The 20209-nt window shown below is 43.8% G+C and overlaps 1 protein-coding gene across 2 annotated transcripts in view; it reads right to left on the reverse strand.

The window, feature by feature from the left end:
* The window catches only part of ASTN1 (astrotactin 1), a 327436-nt gene that overhangs the window by 179084 nt on the left and 128143 nt on the right, over positions 1-20209 (reverse strand). For both annotated transcript variants that reach the window (XM_068538391.1, XM_068538390.1), the window contains exon 2: positions 16584-16771. In XM_068538391.1, coding sequence (XP_068394492.1) covers positions 16584-16771 — 188 coding nt within the window. The remainder of the gene's footprint in view (positions 1-16583; positions 16772-20209) is intronic.

The following is a 20209-nucleotide window of genomic DNA, read 5'->3' on the forward strand; positions in this document are numbered from 1 at the left end:
AAGTTCCTCTCCTTCCTGAAACCTACTTTGATTACTCCAATTCTCAGACATGGCATTCGCTCCCAATTTTTAAAGCATATAAGAGCTTTTCTTAATTAATCTTTAATCCCTGATTCTGCTGTTTCCCATATCATAGCTCTGACTAGACTTGCAGGCAGAGACCATGGTTTAAAAACTTTCTACAGTCCCAGCCTTAGCGGAGGGCCCAGCCCAGAACTGACCCTCTGTAAACAGCTCACTGCTTGATTAATTACAGGGAGGCACATTCAGCTGGCTTGGCAAAGCTGATAAAGCACAAATAGCATGATATCTACACTGTCTGCTCAGAATTAAGGCTTCCATCTGGAAGCCCTCTTTGCTCTTCTCAGCTGGCTCCTTGGCCAACCCTGAGGTTCTCCCTCGGCGGTAGAGCCTCCCAGGAAGGAGTCAGCTACAGTAGGGGGTCTGCTTCCTCACCCCAAGGGAATGAGGAATGGGAGGTCCACGCTACAGACCCATCAACCAGAGGATATTAGCTGTGTTTTCAGAAAGCATGATGGCTTCTACCTACCCAACTTCATTCTAGCTTGTATCTTTCTGTACCATTAGCAAGCCGCTGTGAGATGGCAGAGGGCTCGTTTAAGCTGACAGAGATGCTTTTCTAGTAAAACGAACTGACCTGTGCTCGGATCTGACTGTTCTTGCTGTCCTCCACAGAGCTCTGCATGAACAGAGTCTCATCATCAGAGACGTCAAAGACATTTGTTATCACGTTTTAAAACACCGGTTTAGCACCTAATTATAGGAAGAACGATACATGTGCTTTACAGAAAGAATAGTGTAAAGAAGTCCCTTTTCTTAGAAACTAAAGCTTTAATTTTTGTTTTTATTAATATAAGCATTATTTGTATTTATGTGTGTATATATATATTTACATTTGTATGTCTAGTTCTGCAGAGTGACTGCAGGTAGGATGGAGAAGTTCTTGTTCACTCCATTCTGTAGTTGGAGAAATTAAATCTGGCTTAGCAAGAGGGCCAAACACCGTCAGGACCAACAATGTGAACAGTTTCCTCTGCCACCGCACCACGACAAACGCGGGCTGTACCCTGGGCAGATCCCACAGGCACACCGAGGGTTTGACGTACTCCCAGCACCAGCTGTCACTCCATTTTTTTTCTCTCTCTGTCAAGAAGCCACACCAGAATACAAGTTGAGTGAGAATGACCTTATTACAGGTCATTTATAACATTGACTCCACTCTTAATGGAAAAAAAGGAAACCAGTCACAAATTTCAGGACTTTACCTATGATTAGTATCAGATTCACTTGGCACACTTTACAATTGATGGGGTCACGGCACTGTGGCTGCAAACTGCAGAGGTATGAACACAGCCACTGAGGACAGGGGAAAAAAAAAAAAAAAAAAAAAAGAAGAACAAGATTTTTTTATTCCTGGGAGCCTGGCTTTGCCCAGAAGTCTGGGTCAGGGACTGTCGAGTCTTCAGGTCCTGGGAGAGGCCTCTTCATTGTATAACACCAGGTGGTACCACCTTGGTCCTCATGCCATGCCATGTAATACACTCACAGCTGAAGTTCTCACTCTGAAGATCTTTCACAGTGATTTTGCTTAGTGTCAATTAAACCAAATTTTTTTTTTTTTTTTTTTTCTGTGTTGGGTCTTCGTTTCTGTGCGAGGGCTTTCTCTAGTTGCGGCGAGCGGGGGCCACTCTTCATCGCGGTGCGCGGGCCTCTCACTATAGCGGCCCCTCTTGTTGCGGGGCACAGGCTCCAGACGCGCAGGCTCAGTAGTTGTGGCTCACGGGCCCAGCTGCTCCGCGGCATGTGGGATCCTCCCAGACCAGGGCTCGAACCCGTGTCCCCTGCATTGGCAGGCAGATTCTCAACCACTGCGCCACCAGGGAAGCCCCCCAAATCTTAATATAGATAGAGAGAGAGAGATGGCCTTGTGACCTGGCCAGCTCTGGTGTGTGTGTCAGTCTTCCCTAAGTTCCTTTTCCACGACTATGTGGAGAGAAGAAGAGAGGTGAGGGTTTAGCGGAGAGAAAGGAACCCCAACGACCAGAGAGGAGCCCTGAGCAGAACATTCCACCAAAGGCCTTGCAACACAGAGGAAGCGGCCCTGACTGAGCACTTGGGCCCCAGTCCCAGCAGTGCCACGTACCAATCATTCGGCCCTTTGGCCTCTTTGAGCCTCAGCTTTCTATGGTGGCAGAATTGCTCGGCCTTCCCCACAGGGTCGTCTGTTCATTCCCAGAGTCTCTTTCGGCCAGGCCCTTGGCTGGGATACAGAGATACACGATCCCTCCTAGCTAGGAGATCACACTCAGTGGAGGCAGCCTCCTGCAGGGATGAGGGCTAGGGCAGGAATATGCACCAGGGAGTGCACTGGCAGGACCCACCCTAGAGGGAAGGGGCCCAGGGACGCCTCCTAGGCGAAGTCATGGACTAATTTTAAAGAGGCATTAGAAGCGACCCCACTCGGAGGAGACAAAAGACATTTTACACCAAAAGTATGGCACTAGTGAAATCACAGATGAACTAAATAGCAAGGAAGGGAGGTCCAGGAAAGATGACTGAGCTGGTCGGTGCACCTAGGATGGAGAGTGGACACCAAGGCTTGATGGAAGAGAAGGGTCAGATCATGAGAGGTTCAACATCTTGGAATTTACGCTTCAGAGTGAGGAACTACTCAAGGCATTTTACCAGGAAGGTGACATTGTCGAAGCTGGATTTTACTAGGAAGAGCCCGGTGGTAGCGAGAGGGGAGTTTTGAGGGGATGGTATCAGAAGGCAGCGTGAACAGGTGGAAAACCCATGCAGCAGTCAGCTGAGAGGTGATGGGGGCCTGTATCAGCGGTGGTGGTGGGGAGGGAAGGAAGAGAGGGATTCTAGAGACTTTCAGAAAATCAGATGAGCAGAGCTTGGTGCTGGATTGAATGAGGAGGGAGAGGGAGGAAAGGGGATCTGACCTGGGTAACCATGCCGATGGCCCTTGCACCAAGCGAGGAGAGAACACAAGAGGTGGAGAGGGTGGTGGGGAAGATAGATGATACATTTCATCCGTTCTGTGTTGTTCGGAGTGCACGTGGGACATCCAGACAGATAGATCTGTAAAGTCAGAAGCCTGAGGGAGAGAAGCCAGAGCTGGAGAAAGAGACAGATGTAAGGACCAAGGGGGAAAAAACATGATACAAACAAATAATATTCATTCCACAAACACCAACTGGGGATGTTTCTTGTGTGAAGCGTTGTGCTGGTAGCTGTAAGAAATATAAAGATGAATCAGACTCAGACCAGATCCTGCCATTTAGGAACCTAGTAGAGAAGAAAAGACTCATCAAAATACTAACACACTGGATAGAAATAGATACCAGCCATGAGAGAGGCTCAGAGAAATCTTTCCTGTTGGCCTGGCCACAGGAAACCAAGAAGAAGGCATGGTCTCTGGTTGAGAGATTGGGGAAGGTGGCCAGGGGGAGATGTTTGAGGGAGGACGTAAAAGATAGGTAGGATTTGAACACATACACAGGGAGAGGAGTGGAGGGCGCAAGGGGACAATGCCATGGCCATGACAGGTACAGGGACGCTGGACAGGAGAGTGCAGAAAGGGGGATCCTGGGCAAAAGAATGAGTAGGAAGACTGAGATCCTTCTGTTCCCAGATAATAAAATGCACTATTTGTGTGGATGATTCATAAGTGAAATAATGGCCTTTCTCCTCTGCAACCCTAGTGAGCTGAAATGATATTTTCTGGGTAAGGCAGCATGTAGCACGACTGCTGGTGAAAAATGTCTGGATGTAGAAATAGCCCTTTGAATGTGTTCACAGAAATAGTTACACAGCCCACTTCCCACTCTAACTTTTTCCATTAGATAAAACCAGGCAAAAATGAACATCGAATCCAAACTTGAGCAAAGAGGCAAAGGAACTCACAAAAAGCATGTAGGAGAGGGAAGCGAGGAAGAGGAAAACAGCTGAATGTCCAGTGCCTCAGAGAGGACCTCGCATTCCTGGTTCCTGATGGAAATCTGGCATTGCCTTGTCCTTGTCTCCACACAAATGCTGTGCTGAGAACCAGCGGGACCCACCAGGAGGGGAAGGTGCCCTGTAAGTGCCTTCACTGTTAGTCGGCAAGGCAGAGTTCATTATCCTGTCAGGAATTTTCCTTCTAAAACAGACTTTTCCTCCTAACTGCTGTCCTGAGAACAGAGCACACAGGGCAACTGAGGCAGTCAGGTGAGGAAGAAATATAAAACCACCGGCTCGGCTGTGCTTGCCAGGAATCACGCCACCTCTGGCTTCGCTGAAGGCCTTTTACGTAGGAGGATAAACATCTTCTTCTTAGAGCACCCAAAGTCCTCCAGAGGTGATTCCACAGTGCTCTGTGGGACACTTCCCCTTACCAAGTCCCCCAAGCTGGAGGCTGTGGGCCCTTCCTATGACCTGATCCCTCACGTGGTCCGGAGGCCACTCCGTCCTGGAGCACTTCCTGCCAGCAAAGGTGGGGGCACGTCTAGGGAGACTCCCTGGGGACTGTGAGAAGCAAAGCTGGCTGAGCACAGGGGCCCTGGGCCAGCAGTTCAGCAAAATCTCAGAGTGCCTGCAGAGAGAGCCCAGTGGGCCACAGGCAAGGGCTCACAGACACCAAACTCCTTCCAACAGATCAGCACCGTGGGAAGTGACAGCTCCCTCCCAGGGCAGAACTGCCACCATCAACCCAACCTATAGGCACAGAAGCCCATCCTTTTCCCCACAGACCATCATCTCATGCTCATAAATGGAAAAGAGAAGAGCAGGGTTGCTGAAGGGGATGGAATCAAGTTTCTCGATATACTACCCTGAGGTCTGTTTTAACCAGGGATCGCTAGTGTCCCATCCGTCCTTCACTGTCATATTCCTAGGAAGTGAGACCCGGAGGCACCTTGAAGGGCATCTAGGCTGGGATTCCCGAGGCAGGGTCCACACAGCCCATGCCGTGCTCCTGGTCGATGGCATGCTGATGGCTGGTCAAAGTATGAAACATTTTTATTTATTTCATAAAATTTTATCTTTCCTAACCTATATTGAAATAATTAACTATTACTTCAAACCTATGATTTTGTTGGCATTTTCGTCTGAGATAAAGCTAAAATAACTGCAAACTGAGAGAGACAGTCAATTTAAATAAAGACGTTCTGAAAACACTACACAGATTGTATAAAAATTTGGCAAAAACCCTGGATGCCTAAAGTTTTGAGAACATTCATATACCGGTAAGAAAACTGCCGTTCAGGACGGTGGAGGAGCTTGCCTAAGGTTTCACAGACTCCTCTGGGGAAAAGGACTATAGCGAACGCCTGCTGACTTCTAATTCAGTGGTCTTATCCAACATGAGGCTGCTCGTCTCCTCGACCGAGCTTTAATCACTGTCGAAGAGAGAAAAAGGAAATACAGTCTGTGTGAGTACAGCTGGGCTCTCAGCCTGCGCCACTCTATCAGTATCATGTGGATACTGCCCCATCCCAACTCCAGGTGGAGTCACAGGAAGGCGACCGTGACCTGGAGAGGCTGGAGGCCTTAGGTGCCGGGGCTGCTCTCGCTGGTCAGCAGAGCGTTGAGGCGAGTGGGGCTGGGGACGGACGCAGCCAGCGGAAAGCCTGAGGATGGTGACCTGGATGTATACACTCCGTGAAATTTCGGGAATAGAGAATCAGAGAGAGATGCTTTAACGTCACTGGTGGGATGCAGAGCACGTCTGCGTCTGTTCTGTGTGGCAACTTACCTCACTCTGTAGTAGTGTGTCTAAGGCCCATAAATGCCAGTTCCTGACACGTTCACTCATAAATCCAAAACACTTTTGTGTCTTAATCCCAAAGCCTTCCATCTTTTCCCTCAGACAAGAGAGAAGCAGGGAGAAAACAAAAGGTTGAATCCTTTAATAAAACATTTGGTATCAGATCTCCTGCAGGGATCTCACACAGCTCTGCCTTCTTTATGGCGTTGGAGCAGCAGACGTCACCTTAGGTTCACGTTAAGCAAACTGTGGGATTGGGAGCCAGAGCCCGGAAGGCTCCGGATACTGTTCCATGAAGCACTTGTACTGTCAGGCACAGTCCCATGTATCAACAGAGCATCTGATTCATCCCAAGTTAGAAGGCTCCTTGACTCATCTCTGTTGCTATTATGGACGTCAGCAGCAGTGATAGAGGTGTCAGGAGAATTCATAAATAGCAGGGCAGTATTAAGAGGCTCCCAACCTCCCCGGATATACCATGGGGGCCCCTATGCAACATTGAGGAGGGCTCCTGACATCAGCCTCTCACGTAGGCAAGACTTTGAATAAACTTGAGCAGATACTTGAAAGAGTCACAGCTGACTTTATGAGACGAGGTCTTAAAATGCTTTGTCCACCCTCAGCCTCCTCAGCAAGGCAGAAAGCCACCACCAACTCGTAAAGTCCTTCCGTATCACCAACTTGATGGTGATGTGTCTGGAAGCACAATTCTACTTCATGCCCGCATGTACATTTATATCAGGCATTTCGCTTTAAGGAGATATTCTAACATGAACAGGCATTTCATATAAGTCTACTGTGTATGGCAAAGTTGAAACCAAGCAGGAGCCACAGGGAAGAGAAGACAGCATGTTTGCTAATCGGTATCCTGTTTATATTTCTTTTTCTTTTAAAGGAAGCTAATCCTGCCATTCACTTATTTGTTTTTTTAATTTTATTTATTTTTTATTTATTTATTTATGGTTGTGTTGGGTCTTCGTTTCTGTGCGAGGGCTTTCTCTAGTTGCGGCGAGCGGGGGCCACTCTTCATCGCGGTGCGCGGGCCTCTCACTATCGTGGCCTCTCTTGTTGCGGAGCACAGGCTCCAGACGCGCAGGCTCAGTAGTTGTGGCTCACGGGCTTAGTTGCTCCACGGCATGTGGGATCTTCCCAGACCAGGCCACGAACCCGTGTCCCCTGCATTGGCAGGCAGATTCTCAACCACTGCACCACCAGGGAAGCCCCTGTTTATATTTCTTTTGTCAAGTCTAAGCACATTTTTGTTTTCATCAACTTTTGTCTTCACTAAACCCATCAATACCTCTCTAGAGAGGTTAATGTGAGTGCATTTCACCTGAACTTGTAAATACCATATGCCTTGAATTTTAGTAAGAACAGTCTTTATCAGTGCCTTCCTTAAGTGACAATTATAATCAGTCTATGGGAGTCTAACAAAAACTAGCAAACCATTATCTTTTACACTGCAAATAGAACCCTATAACTTCTACCGAGTTGTCAGAGTCTAGTCTCTGTTTGGGCTCTGTAGACAAAATGAGGAGAACGTACTAGATCAGGGTCACTAAACTATGGCCTCTAGGCCAAATGTGGCCCACTGTCTGTTTTTATAAATAAAGTTTTATGGAACACAGCCACAACCATGCATTCATATACTGTGTATGGCTTCTTTGGCAATATAATGGCAAGAGTTAGATAGTTGCAACAAAGCTTAAATGGCCTGCAAAGCTGAAAATGTTTACCATTTGGCCCTTTACAGATTCTTGGCCTAATCTCCTGCCATTGTCCATGCTAGAGGTCTCTCTGTGGGCCCAGCTAGCTCTATCTACTCTACCTAAATCTAGTTTGTCTCCAACCAAGGCCTATGCGTGTGGGTTTGAGGTCATATTTAAGGACAAACTTCAGGTCTGTGAGAGAATCCCAAAGCTTTAGGGAGGGGCAGAAGGTGAGGGAAGACAGCATGATCTGGAGGAAAGATAACAGCATTAAGAATAAGAATCTCTGAGTTTTTCCACCAATGCTGACCCTGAATATCACCCATCATTATATGCCTTCTTTTTTCTCTTGTGAATGTAATAACAATCTTTGTATCTGTGGATACCTGGGCAGAAAAGGAATTCCCATAATGACGTCATTTGGTTTGCTGAAAAAAATAAATAAATTAATGAAGTTCTTCCAGGGAAGTTTGGAGCTGAGATTACCATCCTAAACCACAGGATAGCTGCTAGGAAACCCTGTAAACAATAAAAGTGACTTAACAATGCCCTGGATGTCCATGACCACATCCCAGCTTTGTAATGGGCACCTTCTGTGGCCCTGATGTCCCTAATTGCCTCAGTCTTTTCCCTGAGCAAAACCCCTCTAGGACTCCTGTAAGATGTTGCTATGATCCCACCTGCTTTCCTGGCTCCCTAAGGTGGCGGGCCCCTGGGTAACACATTGCACACAGAAATTGTTACATCCAGCTTACATGGCACCCCAAGAGTTTACCTAGGCAATATTTACTAGGCACCTCCCACGGGCCAGGCACTGTAGGAAGTGCTTAATAAGAATCACCTCATTTAATCAGCATAACAGCCCTATGAGGTAGAATCTATTATCATTCCCATTTTACAGATAAGAAAAGTGAGTTTAGAGAGACTGAGCAATTTTTCCAAAGCCACTAGAAAGTCTAGTAAGTGGCTGAATGAGGATTTAATTTGGTCTCTCTGATAGCAAAGCCACTGCTATAAACTACCATAGCTAGACCATAGAACTAAAGTACTATACTACAGAACTTATAGTCTTCAGTGCCTTCTTGGCTTCTCAATGACCTCTGCTCAGATCCAACCCCAGGCTTCTGTAATGCTTGATCTTGTTGCCCAGTCTAGCTCTTCACTTTTTGAAGTGACTCAGAGACTCCACCATGACAGTATCTTGCCCAATTCTCTATGTGCCCTCTTAACCTTCATCAACAAAAGGGTTTCTGCTGTGCTAGCCAAAAGAAGCACATTTGTTCCACAGCCTACAAAACTGGAGAAGCCAGCCAACCCTCATGCCACCAAGCTGCAGTCTTACAGCAGAGTGAAGTCTGAAGTCAGATACACTTGCCTGGAATCCTGGCTCCACCTATGTGAAATTCGGTCTGTGATTTACTTTCTCTACGTCTCAGTGTTCAAATCCGAAAAATGGGAGATTTAATACTATTTCACAAAGCTGCTATGGAAATTGATTGATATTATTCATGAAAATAATCCCATATGTTGTCTGGGACGCAGTGAGTAAAGGGATAGCTTCATTACTATGAATATTACCAGCTCTTAATATTGATTTAAACCCCACAGAGATTATGACTCTTTATTTCAAAAAGATCTTCAGGGATTTTTGGAACTAAGTACTTAAAAGTAAATTGTTGGCATCTATATCAAGTGAGCTAAATTGCTGAACAGGATATTACATCAAGTTGTCAAAAGACATTAGCATCCTTGTGAAAATTTGGCCTCTTAGCTATTTTCCTTGCTGTCTGGAGAAATGGGGGTAACTGAAGGCCTCTATGAGCTTCAGGAAAGAGAAGAATAGAATTGTAAAGAGGACGTAAAGAATGGAATGGAACAGGGAACCACTTGACACTCAGTTCTGCCAAAGGCCATCCTCAAACGTTAAGTGTTAATAATATGATTGAATGTTCCTTGAAAGCAGAATCTTGTCTTATTAGTTTTCTATCTCCTTAATAGTTAAAAAAGTACCTGAAGCCTGACATATCATTGAATGAAAGAATCAATAACTAAATGAATGAATGAGTCAATGATTTTTTAAAATCAATGATAGGTCAATAATGTTTTTAAAATGCTTTTTTGGTTTCTAGAAATTTACTGCAAAAGTGTGAAAGTATGTATATGAAGAAGCCTAAGTTTACTGTTACATGACTTTCACAATTTTAGAGTTCGAAGTCCTCAACTTCCCTCCTCCCTTCTCTGCCAATAAACCCGCTGCCAGCTGTGAGGCAGAGTGGCTGCAGCCAAGGTTAGTAGGTGGGGTCAGCTGAGCTGAACAGACTCTCAAATTTCGGGGTTAGCTTCCTGGTGTAGCCACAGAAAGACAGATCTGCATGCCACCTTGGTTGTGGGTCCTAGCGCTCAAAGAGTTATTGGCTTTGAAGTAACAATGGGGACACATGTCAGATGAGTCTCAGCAGACAAAAGTTGACAAAACAACAAAAGCTGGTAAAAGGACATGTAATAAATATATCATGGGCGCTCACTATGGGCCAGGATATGAGCTGGTTGCTTCTTAGAGTATATAGACTCTGACAACTGCCTCAATTCAAATCCTGGCTCTGCACCTTTAGGGTTGTTTGACTTCAGGTAAGTTTCTTAGCTTGTCTGGCCCTCAGCCCCTTCGTTTGTAAAATGAGATAATAACAAACTCTACCTCATGCTGTTGTGATACGAATAAAAAATAAGCTAATGTATATTGGAAGTACTTAGATAGTAAGTACATAGTAAGTGCAAAATTAAGACTGTGATGATGATGTGATGGTGGTGATGAAATCTTTCGATCCTCCTAACACCTCTACAGGTTAGACTGTAGCTGCCCACTGTATTAAACAAGTGAATCATGGACTCATGACTTACCAGCCTCTACTAAAGGAAGCGGTTCCAAGCTGTGCCTGGAGCAGGAGTGACCATTTTCTGTGTCACCTAAGCCAACCTCCCCATAACTATAGCCAACGGAAGAAGGCTGGTTAAGCTTACATCTACCTACGGGATAATTTGATAGGAAAGTCTCTGAACATACAGGAACTATAGTAACTAGGGAGGTCCATCTGCTTGTTTCCCTGAGTTAGAAAAAGGGTGGGGGGAAGTAGGGAAGCTGGCAGCCGCAGGAACAAAACTGGAAACGTTGTAAAGCTGAGAGCAGTCAGGTGAGGTCATAAGTGAGGTGACTTGATGAGTGAATGGATAGTACAAACATTTTATAAAAGTGTCAAAATGGGGAAAACATTTACAGAGTAGACTGGACAAAGTTTCTCATTATGGCAACAAAAGTAACAGAAACAGGTGCAAAAAGCTAAACCACAAAGGGCTGAGGTTGGGGGCTGACAAGATGACTTGGATCCTGCACAACCTAACTGTTCCAGGCTTCATGAAATTCTGCTTTTTAGATTTTTTTTTAAATCAGAGGATTTCTGTCTCCCTTACCTCCATATGAATTGCTATAGTAAACCTCCATTACAAAGAAGGTCTGAGTAGATCTCCATTCTTTAAAGCTAAAAAGCCTAACCAATGCATTCATCTCACAGATGAGGTAATGAAGCTTCCCAAAAGGACAGCAGATTACATAAAGTGGTAAAGCCAGATCTGAAGACCACCTTCCAACTAAATGCAGTGTTTCCTTCCACTACACCCCAGTTCCCACTCTACAGGAATAGGGGAGGGCAGCCAGCAAGATGGAATAGCTGATCAATTGAAATGGCTAATGGAGTCACATGTACCTGCACCTAATGCGTGTTGACAAGAGATGCACAGCCAAACAATGGTGCCGGATGGGGGAGGTTTGCAAGCCAACTCTCCCTCAGTACTTGGAATAGCCTTCAAATGGACCCTGGCATCTCCAGTCTGTTGCACATCAGACAGTCAGAGACAACCCAAGAACAAAGGGGTTTTGTTTTTAGGGGTCTTGCTATTTTAGGAACTGCCCACCCTTTTCCTCATGGAAGGCCAAGAACACAAAGATGGCTTTGGTAGGTGAACAGTATGGCCAATAGGTCAATCTAGCCCCATGATGGATGGCTTGAGTTCCTAGATAAGCTCCTTGGACTGAATCAGGACCTGTCTTTCTGTACCTTCCAATTTATTACTCCAGTTCTGTCCTTTGTGGTAACACAAGATGTCTTAACGCCTCCATTTATTTCTTAAAGATCAGAAGGACTAGCCCTGATAAATTAGGGGATCCTCTCTCCAACTCAACAAATAATATCAATTGACAATAAAGATGCAAAAGTGATCCTGATGAATGAATTTGCTAACAAATTTTTTGTAACAGATTTGTTGAAGGTAAAAGGTACTGAAAGAAAAAGCATCTAGCCCTCTCTCCTACGCCCACGTACACCTAATGAGTACCTGACAGTCTTGGTGGCATATAGCAATGACCATGCTTAGAACTGCTCTTCTCTGCCCTAGAAATGGCTGAGCTTTAGGAGTGAAATGAAGACACCTTCAAGCAAGTAATATGTGACGCTTTGGCAGGTGAACTGAACTTGAGTAAGGATGCTCAAGTAAGAGCAAGGATGGGTCCTCGGGCACAAAGTTGTCTGCAGTCCTGGAAACGCAATCTTAGGGTCCCCCATACGTGTGTTCTGTGGGCTTTGTACTAACTCAGCCCCAAGTGTGATCTCCCCAGAATGGAACATCCTGAACCTTGTTTCCTACATTTTTTCTCCCCAAAGAAAACTATGCGTCATGGGCTCACCTGGGGTTCCCAGAAATGAGGAGCCTGGGGACCCCTGAGGAGCCAGCAGTTTCAGGCCACAGGAACCTGCAGACACTGGCCAATGGGCTCCACACAGCTGGGGCTAGTGGTCCTGAGTAGCACCCAGGCTTGATTGATGGGATGGGTTCTCTTCATAAAACTCTCAGGGGGATAGACAAATGCTCAAAGATTATTTTTTTCCTCAATTGTGAATTGTGCCTAAGAAGGCTGAACTACAAAAGATATTATCTACCAATGGGAGTTATCACTAATATATATATATATATATTACATATATTAGTTATCACTAATATATATATATACATATCAAACTGAAGCATTTTTGAAAGGCTGCTTGCTGTGAAAAATATACTTAACCAACCCATATGCATACAGGAAGTCTATTAACACTGCCATCTTTAATTACAAAGATGAAATAAGTAGATAATCCATTAAAATTATATTATGCACCATTAAATTCTTTTGTGTACTTTAAGAAGAAAAATGTAGATCACATGGTAAATTAGCAAAAGTACAATATGGAAATTTAAATCCACACAGAGTCTGACTATCTAATGTAAAGTCATATTAAAACTTGATCTTCAATGGAGTAAACAATTTGCTTATAACTGAAGAATTCCTTGACTTCTGGTTTAAGCTCACATAGCAATTTTCATTTGATGATTTTGCTTTCACTTGTTCAAGAGTTTGCAAAAGAGAATCCTCGTTTACTTTTGTAGTTTTAAACATCAATTATCTTGCAAAATTCGAAATCTCTTCAGCCACATTTGAATCATGCAGGAGGTTAAAATACATCATGTGACCCTCAAAGCAATAATATAAGATTTCAGGAAGGAAATCCAATTATTCTATGTAAGGAAGAAATAGTACTTCTTTAGAAAAAATAATTCAAAAATTTTAGGATGTGATTGAAAAATAAGAAAAGCAAAAGGTTTTTTAAAGTTTTAAATTGCCAAGTTCCTAGCTGAGGTATTGGTTTTCTGTAAGCCCATGATTTTGCTGATGGTATATATATATATACTGGGCACAGTGTAAGAAAGAACTTACCAATTTTCATCCATACAATGTCAAAAGGATACAAAAAAAGGGTCTTCCTCTGTATCTCATTCTCTCATTACTTATATTGACATTTTGTGTGTAAATAAAACACAGTAAATGCAAAACATAAAAATAAACAGCAGTCCCTGCCCTGAGGCTATATGGATGAGAAAAGTGTAAATACAAAATGAAAGAAATGTAAACTTTAAGGTGTTCACAGAACCATTAATTCCCTCTGCACATATTAGAAATATTTCGGCTTATTAGTTAAGCTTTTAAATATACATTTTCTTAACAAGAGAGAAATGGTTGGGTGTATTCATGTTTTGATAACCTTAACTTTTCTCTTTTTTGAATTACGCTATTTGGATCCAATTAAAAACTGCATCAGTATTGATTGTTATAGTTAATGAAAAATAGCCCTGCTATTGTTATTTCATAACTAACAGGGTTTGGGTAATAAGACTTCATTTAAGTGCATTTCGCTGCCCAATACTGTTACTAGTCAAAGGATTTTGCTATCTTCTAACATTTGTAATGTTGTCATTCCAGATGACTCAAATGGCTGCCTACTTACTTCCAAAAGATATGGCATAAAGTGTATCAGATAAAGTCTACCAATCCCTGAGTCTCTTAAGAAGAAACCATCAGAGACTCTGGGAACGACATCTTCAAACAGGATACCTTCAGGCTTGATTTCTAAGTTGAGGACAGATACGAAACTTCAAACTTTGAAACTGTTTCTAGAATAGAATGTAAAGGATAGGAGAAACAGTGTCTGAGGGTGGATGCACTAGGAATGGAGGAAGGTGGGATAGCAAGAAGGGCTGCAGGAGGCTCCACTGACCACACCATCTTTGCAAGGATGGGAGGGAGTACTTATATCTTCAGTTCACCTTGGGGGCCCTGTGCTCCTGCAGAAGCCACAGGCTTTCCTGAATTTTTCATGGAGATGTGGACCCATCCACATCCAAGAGGGCAAGCCAGAGACAAATAATAGACTTGCCCACCCTTACCCTTCACTCAAGCCCTTTGAACCTCTGCCCCCTCCAGCTTAGTTGAAAATAACATAGAATAAACTAAAGTCAAGCTGAAGCAGTAATCTCTCCCATTTTATTTGGAAAACTGAACATCATTGTTGGTCTGCCACGGGTAACCAGTAGCATATAAAGGAAAGAGCTCAAAGAGTCCCAGGTTTAAGGCTGACTTTTGTTCTCTTTCCAGTTCAGTGTCCACTTTCCATTAATTCCTGCCCAGGGGGGCTCAACAAAAAGCATTAGCAATGTAGGGCTTCTTGTAAGGGTTATTACGTTTTAAGGACACCATTTATTTCCTCAAATTCTTTGGCATCCTTGATCAGCCACCCATCCCCACAAATATGTGCACACATACACATGCATACACACACACTTCTCTAGAGAATCTATTGGAGCACCTCATTCTGAGGATGGAAGATGGGGTCCTTGCTACACTGAAGATATCATGTAGCAACTAGGGCAATCTTTGGACTGTCCTCCCACAGATGCTCACACCACTTCCCCAACCCCCACTAAACACACCTTCTGACACCTCGCCTGTCTTAACCTCTTACACTCAGGGTCTTTCTTTCAGACACAGCCACTCCCAACGTGAGTTCCTGGGAATCTCTTTACAGTTCTCTTTACCCTAAACATTTTTGTGGTGTTACAAAAACTGGACCTTTGAAATGGCCTTGGACCAAAAGAAAACAAAAACTATCCATCACAATGACCGCTTCCCACGTTGGTGGGAGGATGTGGAAAGCTGGTGGGAAGTCTACCATTGTACCCTTCTTTTCCATCAGACCACATGATAAATACAAAAACAATCTGACCCCTGCATCTGTCACCCCAAGCGATGCCAGGGCTGATTCTGCAGGTCTGCCCGATCTCACCACAATCTGGAAACTACAAGCTACATTGAAGAAGACAAGCTTCCCTGAGAGAAGAAACAGTGGTCTTTGACTAAGGATGTACAAGTACTCTAACTCTAATGTTATAAATCTCAATTAATTTGTAAATGTGAGGCACAGTAATCTGATTTACCTGCTCACTTTCTGGCATATCTGGACACTGAAGTTTTTCCATTTGCTATTCAAGGACTCTTTTCTCAACCACATAGTTTAAACAAAGCAGAGCAGCTGTGCATATGCAGGTAATCTATCAAGTCAGTTATTCATGGAGACACTGGCTGAGGAAGAAATAGAAGGCTTGCATCCTGAGATTTTATCAGAGATTTTATGGGGATATTTTCCATGCCAAATATTTAGATAATGAAAATTTTAATACATCTAAAATGTGCTCAGTTTTCCCCAATCTAATACACAAAACTAAACAACACATAGTGATGGTACCAGAGTAATAGATCAATTAAAGTTTAGATCAAGACCTCGTTTGGTTCTCTGTTGAATTTCCTAACAGTGAAAGAGCCCATCCCCTCCCATACATATAGTCCGCAGATAAGCAGTCAAGTCTCAACCTGCTTTCAAGCTACCCTAGGAGCAGGTGATGTATTGATTTTACTAATAAAAGTACCAAGTGAATTAGGCATGTTTCATTTCTACTGGGAAATGCATTCATTTATTCCACAAATAATTATAATTAAGCATTAACTATGTGAATGCATTATTCTAGGTATTGAAGATACACCAATGAGCAAAACAATACCAAACAAAGCCCCTGCCTGCCACTGTAGCACTTACCTTCTAGTGAGATTCTAAAATACAAGTTCCTAGAATTTTAGGAAAAATTCTCTAATTTTCAGAAGGGATATCTTAGAAGGGATGTTGATGGTGATGTTTCTGAGATGGGCTAGAGAGAAAGGCAAGTATCAACTGGCACACCCTTTATTGTAAGAGGAGAGAAAGCCAGGACTGACTTTCTCCCATCTGGGAGAAGAGGGCTCAGTAGCAGCAAGCAGCTTGGCAATTCAGTCCCTCAGCAAACATTTATGGAGAAACTGTTATAAGATATTCTGATCTAAATGAATAATGCCTTTCTAAGACAATCCACTACCCCCATCTGACACTGTCTCTGGTTTGTAGAAGTTACTCCCCATCTAGGCATGTTCTTAGAACACTCGGGTAATGGTGGTACAGAAATAACTGCAATTTTTACTTACACCACAGGTGGAGATATTTCCCATAAATGGGAAATGTACTTATTGACAAGTTCAACGATCAGACTGTGGAGTTGGGTCCTACAGAGCTATGTCTACGGCACCCACACTCTTAATGTCAAGGAAATATAAGCCATAGCCTGAGAGGCTACAGTTGTGCTGCTTTTACCATGACTGAGATGTGGAGGATTCTCAGCTCCTCTTCTGCCGACTCATGCTGGGGTTCTTCAGTTGGGTCTTGTCCAGGGAGGCTCGGGGCACCATCTTGGTGGTGGATGTGAAAAAGTAAAGTGCCATTCTCCAGCCACTGCTGCCTCCAGCGCACCAGAGGGATGTCCTCCGTGTTCCCCGAGATCTCTAGAGGACAAACATCAAAGGCACAGGTCAGAATTCCAACTGGACCAGTCCAAATCTCCTTTTCATCTCCTTCCTAGACATTGGTACCAATTAGCCAATGTCAGATGAAGACAACAAAGGGTTTCTAACTATAGTTAAGTCAGGCTTACTGCTGCTCCAAATCTCAAGGAAGGGAAGAGGCCCTGAGAAGAAGAGAATTATTCCCCCATCAGTCTTTGTACCATAAACTAGTAGCCCAGCCTCTCACCCACTGAGAAAAATACAAAGGTAAAAATTCAAGTTCTTCCCCATATTTCTATGATCAATAGCATCCTTTACTTAGCACAGTTTGAATACCCTGATGACCCCTTGAGGTAAATAGAAGATTCTTTGCCTCTTGTAAATTTGAAAGTGTGAGTTCCCTAGAAATTACTCTGAGAAACCAGTGAATCTGCCAAGGAGAGAGTTGGTAATTACTGTGCAGGGAACTGGCACTTATAGAAGAGTCCTGAGAGGTTACTGCAGAGCCACTGGAGCTGGCAGGTTATTTCTAAAACCGCCATCATTTGCTGCATAGTCCACTGGAGATGTCTGATACTTGCTTTGGCAGGTAAAGTAACGTTTTAAGTCCCTTTAATTTTTCTCTTCATTTTTGCAGAGCAAAGGTGGTATACATGAGAGGGCTGCAAAGAAGCAGGCCCTTACCACAGACATAAGCACTCACCTGCTTTCAGAGCTCTAGACCCAGGCACTGAAATATCAACAACAAACAAATAACAATATACCAGAACCTACTATGTACTTCATACTGTAGGTGTTAAGTGATGCTGCAGAATTATACTGTTATATGTCCCTTTCTCTAATATTCCTAAGCAATATCAGATCAAAACTTTGAGACATCCCACAACAGAAAGAACCTGATTAATCCAGCTTTCTTGAACTTCATTTGACCCTAAGACCATTTTTTCCTTAACAACTATTATCATCCTCGGAAACTAATATTCTGCTGAACATACTTTGGCAAAGCATTGCTTTATAAAATTTCATTTTTTTTTGAAAGGCATGGCTTCTTCTCCCAAAATTTATCACCTTTGACTAAACAATTCATTACACGTAAAGAAGATATAGTAAGATCCCTTTAGAATAGTATTCTCATCAAGTTACCACAATCATAAAGAGGAAAGCCATTTTAAATATTTATAGAGTTTATAAATATCTTTCACTCTTTGTGGGAGTGTACAAATGATGTTCTGCTGTATTTATTTACTTATATAGTTATTCATTAATTTATTTAACAGACACACAGTGGGCATGTATTATGTACGCACCAGGCACTGTTCTAGGCACTAAGAGACTAATCTAAATGAGGCTCTCAACAAGTTCTCCAAAGCAACCCACTGTGAATGAATGTGTAAAGTGTTACACCACATGCATAAAAGTTTTGTGGAAACAGAAGAAGGCAGGAGTAATCTTGCTTGGGTAGAGGGGGGAAGATGGGAGGAAAGTAGCGTTGCCAGAAGAAGAAGATACTATAGTTTTGGGCCTTGAAGGGTGAGTGGACTTCCTATAATAGATAGAGAAGTGGGGAACAGACATTCAGACATTGATAGGAGAATACGGAGGAGGAGGAGGAAGATGAAGAATACTGGCTGGTCCTCTCAGGGAAGGTCAGTGAGAAGGATTCATGAGCCACAGGTCATCAGCCCATGATGATTCCCTAGCTCATCCTACCATCCTACCTCTCCTCCGGGAAGGAGAATAAACTTTGGAGTGTGCAAGAGGACGAGGGTGCAGCAAAAACAAGGTGCTCGGAGTCCCCTTCATTCTTAGCCTCTCCCCCTAATCGCCTGAAGGGCTTAGCCATCCTGTTGGGCTGGTAAGCTGTCCATGCTCTGGAAGTGACCGGCACAAGCATCTAGGAAGCTGTGGTGGGCAGAGGGTATGCAAATGGAAGATCCCCTGCAGCCTGGTCCTGGTTTTCCCCAGGCACAGCTCCATTTGTTAAGTGAGGCAGTGGCAAAAGCTTCCCAAGCGCATCTTTCCTCTAAGGGGTCTTTACAGATTTCCAGGTGAACAGAAACCCTTCGGCGCACCTCCAAGGGTGCCTGCATAGACCCGCGGCTGCTGCATGACACTTCATCACAAGTCCTGCAATCACAAACCCCACTCGACAGCACTCACCCTTTCTAACCACTCATCAAGCCTCCACATCAAAGCACTGGGAAGGTTCTTCCTGGGAAACACACCCTTCTCTCCCAAGTCCATTTCCTGACATTACAGTAGAAACCAAACTCCACCTCCTTCTCATCACAGACATAAGAATCACAAGCAGCGACAGCTCCTAATAGAGCACCTAATGGCACAATTAAATCACCTAGAGCAACACACATCCAGCCTCTTGCCTGCACCTGCTCTATTCCACACATGTCAGGTCCCACTTTAGCCCTTCCTGTAACTATTCAAGAGGAATCCAGCACCTCATACCTCTAAAGCACTCAACAAACTGGCTTTTTATTTCCCAGGAGAGCCTCCTCAAGGAGGTCAGGCTCATTACCCCTGTTTTAACTGTGGAAGCAGAGACAAGTAAATACCCAGACCAAAGTCACCCAAGCCTGACACAGAACAGGGACTAAGACAGATGAATGAATTTCTATCACATCCCTTCCACCTCCAACACAGGCATCAGATGACATGACCTTTGAACATGCATAAAGAGAGGAAGCAATTGAGTTGAAAGCCCATGGGGTCTTTCAGGAATTTTTGTGCTGCAGTATTTAAATTTTTTGCACAAAGCCTTAGTATTCCATGAGTTCTTTTACAACTCAAATATAATTCACATACAATAAAATTCACCCTTTCAATATATACAATTCAGTGGTTTTTAGTATATTCACAAAGTTGTGCAACCATCACCATTCTAATTCCAGAACCTTTTAATCAGCCCCAGAAGAAACCCTGTACCCACTGGCAGCCAAGACTGTTTTTGAGAAGGAAGGACTCCTGCTCCAAGGTTCTAGGAGTGATGGTACCAAGGAAAGAACGGGTGCAGTGGGGGTATCGGGAGGTGGGCTGAGAGCACAGAATCTCTAGCCTTGGCTTCCAGCCCAGCCCTCTGAACCTACGTATGGGTTATTCATGCCAAATTCCTTTGGAAAATGATATCCTGATTCTGCCCAGACCAGAATCATCATAGAGGGGAAAGGGTGAAGGAAGGAGGGTGCCATACCTGCCAGTGAAGGTGCCTGTCACTTTTTAGATTGAAGATAATTACAGAATGATAGTTCCCTCGTTGGTTTTTTTCCCCTCTCCTGGTAAGATCTGACACGGGAGAGCTAAAATGCTAAACTAGGAACTTACTTACTTATGCTATATCTGGCCTGGGTCAACCAATGAAAAATCACACAGGGCACAGTAAATGTCTTGTGAATTTCATCGCAGTGGGGCTGAGATCAGAGCTTG

Source organism: Eschrichtius robustus, chromosome 3, assembly GCF_028021215.1.
Source record: "Eschrichtius robustus isolate mEscRob2 chromosome 3, mEscRob2.pri, whole genome shotgun sequence".
Taxonomy (NCBI): Eukaryota; Metazoa; Chordata; class Mammalia; order Artiodactyla; family Eschrichtiidae; genus Eschrichtius; species Eschrichtius robustus.